This window comes from Spodoptera frugiperda, chromosome 14 (assembly GCF_023101765.2).
Source record: "Spodoptera frugiperda isolate SF20-4 chromosome 14, AGI-APGP_CSIRO_Sfru_2.0, whole genome shotgun sequence".
Classification (NCBI taxonomy): domain Eukaryota; kingdom Metazoa; phylum Arthropoda; class Insecta; order Lepidoptera; family Noctuidae; genus Spodoptera; species Spodoptera frugiperda.
This window is the reverse complement of record NC_064225.1, coordinates 1478857-1491113: the sequence shown is the minus strand read 5'-3', so window position 1 is coordinate 1491113 and position 12257 is coordinate 1478857. Positions and strand designations below refer to the sequence as shown.

At 36.3% G+C, this 12257-nt stretch overlaps 1 protein-coding gene across 1 annotated transcript; it reads left to right on the top strand.

Moving 5' to 3' along the window:
- Positions 1 to 2557: 2557 nt before the first annotated feature.
- On the top strand, positions 2558 to 9157 carry LOC118279302 (odorant receptor Or2-like). The gene is made up of 5 exons (XM_035598957.2): positions 2558 to 3351; positions 5991 to 6087; positions 6459 to 6563; positions 7513 to 7668; positions 8989 to 9157. Exons 1-5 carry the CDS (start codon positions 2558 to 2560, stop codon positions 9043 to 9045), a joined length of 1209 nt encoding a protein of 402 aa, XP_035454850.2. The 3' UTR covers positions 9046 to 9157.
- The last annotated feature ends 3100 nt before the right edge of the window (positions 9158 to 12257 follow it).

The following is a 12257-nucleotide window of genomic DNA, read 5'->3' as shown; positions in this document are numbered from 1 at the left end:
TTCTATAGACAGAAATTCTAGTGAGAGCTTCTTAAAATTGAGTGTCGTTTGAGTTATTGACCATGAGTTTGCACAAAAAATTGCTTTTGAACGTATAAAAAGTTTGTCACTGACGTAATAAAGTACGTTCCTAAAAAATCTAGCCAATCTTGAATCCAATCTAGATTTCTTTGGATAATAAGTAGATATATCAGTATTTTGAACAAGTCCTATCATCATAAAACCTACTTATATTTGTATGGAATACATGAGCTCGTATAACCCACACAAACATTGACATTTGTATATAATATATATTCGTATTTCGGAAACAAACAAAGTTTAGTATTCAAGTTTCATACAAATTCAGGCCATGCATCTAGAACGAGTGTCTCAAGGCTGTCCAACATTTATTAATCAATTTAATGTCATCTAAATTCATATGACATAACAAGGTCACGATTTAAATACTTGGGATGGGCAAAATATTTTTATTTTGTCGTATATGTATAATTTGATTTTCATATTATTTTTGTATATGTAAATTTTGTACTTGAAAAAATCTTATCACTTCTCATGTTGTTACAAGTTTCATCTACAATGAAAACTTTAACCAAAGCAAATGGATTAAAAAACTCGTAAAAACCACAAAAAAGTTCTATAAACGACGTGAAACAACGCTTACGTTGTGTTTCGTTGTATGAGTGAGTTTACTGCAGCTAACAACCCCTCTTCCCAATCACCGATTTCCCAACAACCCTTAAAATTCCTAACCCCCAAAATATTGGCAACGCGCTTGTAACGCCTCTAGTGTTGCGGGTGTCCATGGTCGACGGAGATTGTTTACCATCACGTAAACCATCTGCTCGTTTACCGGCTTATAGCATACATTCTTAAGCTTACTTTGATATCTTCTTAAAACAGTCATCTCAGTAATATTTCATATTTCATCAAGATTTCCGTAAACATCAAGAATATTAATGTTAAAAAAAAACTTTTGACATAAAATTTCAACGTTTCCCGACTCGTGACACGTTGTCACAGTACGGAACAAAAACATCGGCCTGCAGCTTAATTAAAAATTCAAAATATTCGAAACAATTTTGACTACGAATCCATCGTGTTGATTTATTTAACGCAAAGGACTCGACAATTTTAACGCTTATTTCCATGTTGTTTTTAAACGTTAAGCCGTTGGCGAGTTATTAAATTCAGTGTTACTTGAAAATAAATATCGTTGTTGACTCGTTAACGTACTGGTTTTATGTCGTATGTCATCCAGAGAATGCTTTTGTCACCATCATCTCTCTTCCCGCGGGTATTGTAAGAGTCCAATACATCTGACATAGACCAGGCAGCTTTCTGTTAAATCAGAACCATTTTAAACTGCACTATCTGCTCTAACTGCACTTGCAAAGCGTGAACCATATTATGGTAAAACCTATATTTTACTAGCTTCTCCCAGTGGCTCGTCTCCCATGTTTCCGTGGGATGAAAAGTATCTTATCATCCAAGTCAGCTAATATCATGTCTTTACCAAACTAGCTTCTGGAATCGGCTTCTCCCGCGGTAATGTGAGATAAAACGTATCCTATGTGTTATTCTAGACACTAATCTACCCGTGTTCCAAATTTTATCCCAATCCCTACAGCCATTTTAACGTTATAGAGTAACAAACATGCGCACAAAATAAATATAAACTCACAAAAAAAGATTTCATCAAATGCATTTAGTATTTCCAGCGTCTATGACGGGACAAACGCCCAAAAAATCATACTTTCACATTTATAGTAATAGGTAGTGTGATAGTGTGACGTAGAAGTCAGAAACCTATGTATAATTTGACTGTAAATTTTGACAAGTTGTTACTATGTGCTAATATTCTCTTTACCTAAGAATTCTGAAGAAATTATATTACTATTGGTCTTTCAATTCGAAACTTCCCAGTAATAATATTATCAAGTCTGGACTTTACGTGGTAATAGGGTACAATAGTTGACTATTGAAGTGGGTGTTAATAATAATTAATAGGAGTTCGTTAGGGGTCCCTTCTGAGAATAAGTAATATAGTACTATATTGAGAACAACGGTTGTTTCATAATATTATCAACCAATAGCTTCTGCCAGCGGCTTCGCCTACATTTCCGTGGAATAAAAAGTATCCTATTACCCAAGTCAGCTCATACCCTGTCTATATACCAAATTTAATCAAAATCCGTTATGTAGTTTCAGTGTGATTAACGGACAATCAGAAAACCAACTTTCGCTTTTACAATATTAGTGTGATAAGTTTTTAAATGCTTTGCGTGTTGATAAAAGCTACAATGATAACTCGTCAACTAGTTTATTCATATCTATTTAATTAGTTAATTTGTCTTTTCATACATATTTCTATATTAAATAGAAACAAAAACGACCCAATTAAAACATACGAATACCATTCACAAAAGTCGATAAATCATAAAAACCTTTTCCCATCCCTAGCCCTTGAAATCACGTAATTATCTTCGCCTTTGAAATCGTGTAATAAGGGATCGCATCATTATTCCAATCTGTTCCATCAAGTCAATCTGATAAGATGTTAAAAAATATTCTCCAGAAATTGGAAAACCCAAAGCGGCCGTTACTAGGGCCAAATGTTAAAGCCTTGCAATTCTGGGGGCTGTTGTTACCAAAAAATGTATTCATGAAGTATTTTTACCTACTAATGCATGTACTGGTAACAATATTCACTGCGACCGAATACATAGATGTATGGTTCGTAAAATCCGACCTGAATTTATTGCTGAACAATCTAAAAATCACTATGTTGGCTACCATAAGTGTGATAAAAGTATCGACATTTTTGAGCTGGCAAAAATATTGGATCAGTATCATAGAATACGTTACAAGGGCGGACTTGGATCAACGTTTAACGGAAGATAAGAAAAAACTGAAACTGTTGAAGGCATTTACTAAATATTGTAGAAAGATAACTTATCTGTATTGGTCATTGATGTATACGACCGTGATCATAGTGATGGTACAGCCGATCTTTAAATACGTTTCCTCTGAGACGTATAGAATGAACGTAAAAAATGGTACAGAGACGTACTTACAAGTAGTCAGTTCTTGGGTACCATTTAATAAGAACACAATGCTTGGGTACTTAGCCGCTTCAGTGTATCAAAGCTACGCTGCGATCTACGGTGGAGGTTGGATCACGTCTTTTGATACTAATGCAATGGTGATCATGGTGTTCTTTAGAGCTGAACTGGAGTTGTTGAGGATTGATTGTAGGGATATTTTTGGGTCGGAGTCCGTGCCTGTAGAGCGTGATGTGGCGTTGAAGAGGTTGAAGGATTGTCATAGGAGGCATGTTGAGTTGGTCAAGTAAGTTACGAGTAAAGTTAAATAACATGAGCTTTTATTAATCTTTTTTTTTTAAATCTGTTAGACATTTGACCACTAAAATTCTTTGCATTGAATGATGAAGTCGTTGTGTATCTTTTAGTAATTATATTAATCTAATGGCTTGAACAAAATATCACCTGAATTGGAATCTGAAACGGGATATTTACCATGTTTTTCTATTTCTATGACTTTTCGATATTTCGGCACTGTTGCAAGCGCCATGATCACGGATGAACTACAATATCACCTTCTGTATTTCTACACAAATTATCAAAATTTTTATAAAATATTTGTTACATTGAGTAGATGTAACGGAGTTTGTGTCATGTCCTGTTCTATGACGTAGATAACCATCATAAAAATTCCCCTTGATAATTTCTACTACAGTACAAGTTTCTTCCAAAAACAGTTTCAAAAACTAATCTAAACAGGAAGCACAAACAGTTAAAACATAAAATAATCCGACCGCAGTGTTAAATGCGAGTTTAAAATCCAAATTAACTTACTCCCAGTCAATCTAACTTGCACAGTTAAATTGTGAACGATAAATTCTTGTAACTTTGTTTACTGGTAAACGTATTAACTCGAGCAGTTTCGGATTACTTCGAATATGTACGAGTGTGTGGGTACGATGAAGATTCTTACTTTGTTGTGGTTTTTGGCATTTTGTTGATAAAATTTAATGAGATTGGGTGACGCGAATGGTTGATGAAAGAGTTATTTGAGTAGGTTTGTGAGTAGGAATAAAGTAAATAACAACGTCACGCCTTTTATCCCCGAGGGGGTAGGCAGAGGTGCACATTACGGCACTTGAGTAGGAATGTGAGAGTGAATTTTGGTTACTATGACTGGTTTAAAAAATTACATACATTTAAAGTGAACTTAAATGTTTTAAGTTTGGGAGAACCGTGCTTCGGTACGTATGAGCTGGCTCGACCGGAGTGATATCACGGCCTCAGAGGAAACTGACGTGAAAGTTGTTTTACGTTTCATGCAAGCGTTGGCTTGCATTATGTTTCATCTTGTGAATGAGGTACAGTCAATACCCAATTTCACCAATACCTGAATCCCCCAAAAGGCCGGTAACGCACTTGTAACGCCTCTGGTGTTTCGGGTGTCCATGAGTGGCACCGATCGCCGGTTACCATCAGGTCATCTATTTGCTTGTTTACCGGCTTATACCATAAAAAAACAGAAATTCAAACATCGACAGAAATCTAAAAGCGATAAAAAATTAAATAAAACGAAACCATCAGACTGAAATGATCTCAACCAAAAGCCACAGTAAAGTTTATTTTATGAAAAACGTAATTATTTACATATAACATGGTTTACTGAGCAAAAAAATGTTAAATAAACTAACTCTCTATGTACGGTACCTAATATTTGACTAGCAAAAACATTTTTTCACGAGAATAATGTTTGAAGTTCTTTTCATTACAGTATTCATAACTAAATAATATTACTTTGTGTAGTTGTTCAGTATCTTTAATATAGAACATTTTTACCAAATGATAGAATCTTTACTCATATATTATAAATGGAAAAGTGTGTTTGTTTGTTTGTCCTTTCTTCGCGTCGCAATGGAGTGAGTTTTTTTTATGGAACATAAGTAAACGAGCAGACGTATCATCTGATGGTAAGCAATCGCCGCCGCCCATGGACACTGGAAACACCAGAGGCGTTACAAGCGCGTTGTCGGCATTTTGGGGGTTTAAGAATTTAAGGGTTGTTGGGGAATCGGCGATTGTTTATGACATGATTTTATTTGTGAAGTTAGTTTAGGGACTGGGGATTAACATAGGATACATTTTGTCTATTTCTAACCCTTCATTTTCCAAGAAGAGGATGTGGAACTTTGTGTGGAACATTCCATAATTTTAAAGGTAGAAAGCTAAAAATTGGAAGGTTTACTATTTGTGAGTTATTGAGCTGCGGACAACGTAATAGTTACCGGGGTTCGGGCTCAAAGCAAGAGAAGGAACGAGGTGGTTTTTAGTTAGTAAAATTCTGATACCTTTCCTAAAGCGGGAGCAGTTATTGGATAATTTTCTCCCTCAAAAAACAAGACTATTAATTTGTGAGTAACAGAAAAATCGTGATTTATTTTTTTGGCAAAGGCGCGTGCAAAGCCACGGGTGAAAATCTAGTTTCATACAAACGTGGGTAGGTTTACTAACAATTTGGTTTGCAGTAACATTCTATTTATTTTGTTTCATCTTTGATTGTGAGCTTAAATTACATTATTATTTTTAGTATATAATATTTTACTTTATACAATCTAACTTAAAGCAAATATACGATTTTTAATCACCTTTTATAACCAGTTAAGAGAGCCATGTAATAGAAAATGAGCCTATTGCCATAAGACATACAACATAGCTCGCATCTTACCATATAGAAAACATATCTTATTTGAACCCGTTTCCACTAGTGCAAAGCTATGTGTACCGATGAATATAATTGGGGAAAGCCAAACGCATCCACAGTAACATATGTAGCATAGCATCTCTGGTGCAAAAGCACATTTACGTTGATTTTCTGTAAATCTGTGGTATTAGTCTAGTCAAGCCTGTTTATATTGAAGCATGGTTCTCAAATGTTTCTTAATTTCACAGATATGCTCGTCTCTTCGACTCCTGTTTGTCGCCAATAATGTTACTCTACATGTTCGTCTGTTCGGTAATGTTGTGTGTCACTGCTTATCAAATAACTGTAAGTATTATAAATGTCATGTGCCTTGGTTTAGCCTTTTTACAGGGTCACCTGATGGTTAGCGATCACCGCCGCCCATGGACACCTGCAACATCAGAGGCGTTACAAGTGAGTTCTGGCTTTTTGGGAGTTATGAATTTATGGGTTGTTGGGGAATTCGGAACTGGGAAAATTGAGATGGGGGTAATGGGCACCCGGTAACCACACTCACACAATGAAACTTGACGCAAGTGTGTTGTTTCACGTCAGATTTCTGTGGGACCGTTGATACATTAATAGATTTTCATACTTTCACTATCCTTATAACATCAACAAAACGCACTTATGTGTATAACTTGTCAACTAAAATACTAATATAATTTACGTTTCAGATTGAAACTAGTCCAATGCAAAGATTCTTAACGACGGAATACCTTGTTTTTGGCATCGCACAACTATTTATATACTGCTGGCATAGCAATGACGTCTTGTACGCTGTAAGTACCGACAAATATAACATACATACATACATAACCTCACGCGTGTCTCCCATGGAGGCAGGCAGAGATTATGGAACGCCAATTGCTACGATTCTTACACATCTCTTTCGCTTCATCAACAGTCATCAGTCTTTTGACGTATGCTCATCGGTTAAGGGTACTTTTGATTTGGCCCTTCTTTAATATATCGCCAATCTGATTTGTATATGTCCGTTTACAAACAACAATTTGTGGATCACACAAAGAGTTGCTCCGTGAGGATATCGTACCCATTACACGTTGCGCGGCAGCCAATTGCCCAGCCACCTCACTAACCGTGCAGTCAATCTTCTAACAGTCACTTAATAACTTTTTCACATTAATTATTATGTTATCGGCTTACTCACGTAACTGTTTGACGAGAAACTTGACTAGTTTCAAACCTGCTAGAGGCTCATATTTATGAGCAGCATTCCGCGACACACGACGCGGTGATTGTAACAGTAGCAGCGCGACAATCGCCGCGTCGTGTGTCACGGAATGCTGCTCATGAATATGAGCCTCTAGCATGGCTTGAAACTAGTCGAGTTTCTTGTCAAACAGTTACGCGATTAAGCCGATAACATAATAATTAATTTGGTAGGTATGTCTTACGAAAGTTATACACACACACACAACGTCACGCCTTTTATCCCCGAAGGGGTAGGCAGAGGGGCACATTACGGCACGTAATGCCGCTATACAATGTACACCCACTTTTCACCATTTTGTGTTATAGTCCCATGTAATAGGGGGTGAACCTATTGCCATATCCGTGCTATTACCGAGAAATTTTTCAAAAATCCGAAAAAGCCCAGTAATACTTTGCCCGACCCGGGAATCGAACCCGAGATTGTTCGGCAGTCGCACTTGCGACTCGACCAACGAAACAGTCTAAAAGTCGAAAGTTATAATAAAACTATTTCAGAGTGCAGACTTAATGCTCGGTCCATATGAGAGTACTTGGTGGTCCAGGAGCGTGCAGTATCGCAAGGACTTGTATCTGTTGGTCGCGCAGTTCAACAAGAGCATTGTGTTCTCAGCCGGACCCTTCTCGAAGCTGACTGTAGCTACTTTTATTAGTGTGAGTTGATTATTTTGATGTAGTTTCTTTATTATTTGCTGTTTGAGTTAAGGTTAAGTTTTGTTTTATGGTAAAAGCCGGTAAACGAGCAGACAGATCACCTGATGGCAAGCAATCGCCGCTGCACATGGACATCCGAAACACCAGAGGCGTTACAAGTGCGTTGCCGGACTTTTGGGGGTTAGAAATTTAAGGGTTGTTAGGGAATCGGGGATTAAGAAGATTAGGTGGTGGTAATTAGGTCCTCAGCAACCTCACTCACATAACAAAACGCAACGCATGCGATGTTTCACATCGGTTTTCTGTGAGGCCAAGGTATCACTCCGGTGGAGTTGGCTCATTCACACTTAAAATTTACTATAAATGTCAACTCACTATAATACCGTATAGTTAATTGGATTACTCCTATCCTCATTATATTTTTTATAGAAACAGAATAATTAAATATCTGCATATGTAATATAAATCTCAATCGTTTTAACATACTCAATATTATATTAGAAATAAATGTTTGAAGTAAAATAAGATAAAGAAATTACTAAAATTCCACGAAAAATTAATAAGTACGTACGCCCTTTGTGTATATACAACCGATTATAATGGTCTCTCACTCAATACGTAATGTTTGCTACACGGGGTCAATTTATACTAGACTCTAAGTAGAGTGTACATTTTTGCTCGAGTTACTGAATTCAAGATTATTATTTTATTCCAACCATTTATGATTTCTAGCTCGAAATAATATTATTGTACTAGCTTTTGCCCGCGACTTCGGTCGCGTAAAATAATGAGCTTAGGCAGATTGTGTATTTTTACAATTTCCAAAACAAATCATACTCTATTATTTTCACCTGTCTTATAAACTTAGCAAGAAAAAATATAATTAAATTAGCATCATGAGTATGGGAGACCTATGCTTTCACACGAATGGGCCGTCTCGACCGGAGTGATACCACGGCCTCACAGAAAACAGACGTGAAACAACGCATGCGTTGCATTTCGTTGTGTGAGTGAGGCTACCGGAGGCCGAATTATCTTTTCTGTCCCTGATTACCCTAACTTCATAACCCCCAAAAGGCCGGCAACGCACTTGTAACCGATCTAGTGTTTTGGGGGTCCATGGACGGCGGCGATAGCTTAGATAGCTTAGATAGTCGATCCTTCTGTGTATTCACCGGCTTATACCATAAAAAAATTAGAGTGTGGCTTATGCAATTATTACCTAATCTCTCTATTTTCATTTCAATGTACAGATACACATTATGAATTTTTAAATATGTATTTCTAGCTTAAAATAATATTATTTTGTATGGTTTTCAGATCTTGAAGGGAGCGTATAGTTACTACACGCTGCTAAGCCAGTCCCAAATGAAATAATGCGTAATTAGAGCATTCCTCTTGTAATACGAGAGATACGAGCACATAATTATATATACGGAGTGTTTCGTAAAATTCATTATTATTTGTTTGTGCAGAAAACTAGGTTTTGTAGTTAATGTAATGTTGTGTTGTTTTTTGGCTGCTTGATTAAAAATTAAAGTTAGTTTCGGCTGTATAAGAATAAAATTATTATGAGATACTTAAGTATGCCTAAGCTCACGTCTTTCCCAATCTTTCCAATCCCCGAATTCTTAACAACCTCTTAATTCCTAACCCTCAAATGGCCGGCAACGCACTTGTAACGCCTCTGGTGTTTCAAGTGTCCATGGGCGGCGGCGATTGCTTACCATCAGGCGATCCGTCTGCTCGTTTAGCGACTTATTCCACAAAAGAAAAAATATAGAAAAAAGTAAATTAAACGCAGTAATGGTAATTTTGCATTAAAAGCAATCAGTGTAACTTTTTGAATAACAAAATTTATAATATGTATACAAAATTATTTTAGAATACAACACAAACTTCATGTTTGCATAAATTTAATTAAATTTGTTCAAAACTATTCAAATACATACTACAATTATTTTAACAGTAGTAAATAATTTATTATTGAATTAATTTATAGTACTAGATAGTACGCTCACTATTACGTAGTGTTAACTATTAGGGGCATATAAATAACCAGCATAGCATAGCTATGTATAAATGAAGTATTGTTTGTCGATTTATAAAACTGCAATATTGCAATATTAGTTTTTATTTTATCCCCGAAGAGGTAGTTGTTTAATTGCTCATTATGATAAACATCATCATCATCATGATAAACATTGTCATCAACAGCCTATAAATGACCACTGCTGACAAAAGGCCTCTTCTCACACGGAGAACGTTTGAGCATTAATCACCAGGCTTGCTTATGCACAATTTCCGACTCCGTGTTTCTTGAAAACTCGAAAAGTCATCGGTATTACGAAAATCGAACCCGAGGCCTCTTGTTCGGCAGTCACACTAGCGAACATTAAATCAATGAGATAGATAACATTATTTTCTTTGCTTTGAAAACCCAATATTTGACGAACTATTGAATTACCCAAAAACAAATAAATACATATAAAATTAAATAGATTTTCAACACAACACTATTGTTACGAATATTATATTATATATTCGAATAATATAAACAATAAATAATTTTATGACGCATTAAATAACAGGCTCCGTACAATATTTCATAAAACAAATTATTGTGATGAGTTTCCCGAATGGTTTTGCTTCCAGGAAACGGTCGGAACATGGAAACGGTTTCGGTATTTACCAGCATATTTATAAAGGAGAACATTTTACGTATTAAAATTTTATTATTCCTATAGAAGGTGTGTTTTGTGTAATGTATATTTTATACCTTTTTTTATGGAACACGTTGGTGCTGGAGCAGATGTATCACCTGATGGATGCCCATGAACACTTGAAACACCAGAGGCGTGACAAGTGCGTTGCCGACCTTTTGGGGGTTAGGAATTTGAGGGTCGTTGGAGAATCAGGGATTGGGCCTCTGGCGACCTCACTCATACAACGTTAGAAGTAATTGTTAAAATGTACTAAAGATGAATCACAAACATAGTCATACTTAATATTTCAAAATGTGAAACTTCGTTAGTTTGGATGTTTGTCCGTTTATCCTGAAACTACAGAACGGATTTTGATGAAATTTGGTATACAGACAGGGTATGAGCTGGGTTGGGTGATAGGTTACATTTAAGGGGGCGACGCCTAAGCGGGTGACGCCGCTGGCAAAAGTTAGTCTATGTATAATATATATCCTGAAAAAACATAATCTGACATTACATCGACTAATTACTATAACATTTCCCACACACGCCGAGCGAATATAAAAACAAATTAATGGCACTTCAATCCTTCATTTTTATTATAATTACTGTTTGTTGGCCATAAAAATTCATATCGGGAGGGCGGAGGGATTAATATATTTAAGCATTCCCATCATGAACAATATTGTGTTACGAATATGAATTGTGTGATATTTTAATTCGTTCTTTTTTTATTATTCCGTATAGAAATACTGGTGTAATTGGTGTTTGATTAACTTGTGTGGTTATGTCATGTCGTTTTGAGGCAAGATATTAATAGGTATACGTGCGCAACGCAACGTGACGCCTTTTATTCCCGAAGGAGTAGGCAGAGGTGCACATTACGGCACTTAATGCCGCTGTACGATGTACACCCACTTTTCACCATTTGTGTTATAATTCCCATGTAATAGAGGGTGAGCCTCTTGCCATATACTAGAAACAATTTACTCCTGCTACTACTGAGAAATTTTTGAAAAATGGAAAAAATCTGACATCACTTTGCCCGACCCGAGAATGGGAATCGAACCCCCAATCACACCACTCGAGAATTTTTTTTTTTTTTATAACGTCACGCCTTTAATCCCCGAAGGGCTAGGCAGAGGTGCACATTATGGCATATAATGACAATATACACTCACATTTCACAATTTTATGTTGGATTGGTTGGATTTTATGTTGGATACTGAATGGATTTTGATGAAATTTGCTATACAGACATTGTATCAGCTGACTTGGGTGATAGGATTGCACTTTTTATCCCACGCAAACGCAAGCGAAGCCGCTTGCAGACTTTAGTTAACATATAAGATTACTTTTTCCATGAGAGTTATAGTCATAGTAATTTCACAGAGTTCACTATTCATGAAAAAATAACAAAAGGCCAATGAAATACCAATAACTTTGTGAATCGTTTGAAATAAATTCTTTCACAGACACGCCCTTTGATTTTGGCCTTAAAGATTTATGACCACATAAAGTTTTTATGAAATATCTGCGCGCGCATGAAATATTAGAACTCGTCATACATGTTATGGTTTGATGAAATTAAGCAAGTCAAAATTATTTTTTCTTATAAGTACTTATGTGCTCAAACGCTGACACATGTCGAATCATATCAAGTGTGGGAGAGTCATGCTTTGGCATGAATGGGCTGGCTCGGCAGGAGCGATATCACAGATAAAAAATATGGTATAAGCCGGTAAACCACTTGACAGACCACCTGATAGTAAGCAATCGTCGCCGTTCATGTCCATATGCGGCGACGATTGCTTACGAATCACCAGAGGCGTTACACTAGATGCGTTGCCGGTTTTTTGAGGGTAAGTGATTTAAGGGTTATTG

Bases quoted from the DNA above. Each gene is read 5' to 3' on its own strand.
- LOC118279302 (XM_035598957.2), top strand. From the start codon at position 2,558: ATGTTAAAAAATATTCTCCAGAAATTGGAAAACCCAAAGCGGCCGTTA. The intron at 6,564-7,512 runs GTAAGTACCGAC...AAACTATTTCAG, and splicing joins GCAATGACGTCTTGTACGCT to AGTGCAGACTTAATGCTCGG. The intron at 7,669-8,988 runs GTGAGTTGATTA...TATGGTTTTCAG, and splicing joins CTGTAGCTACTTTTATTAGT to ATCTTGAAGGGAGCGTATAG.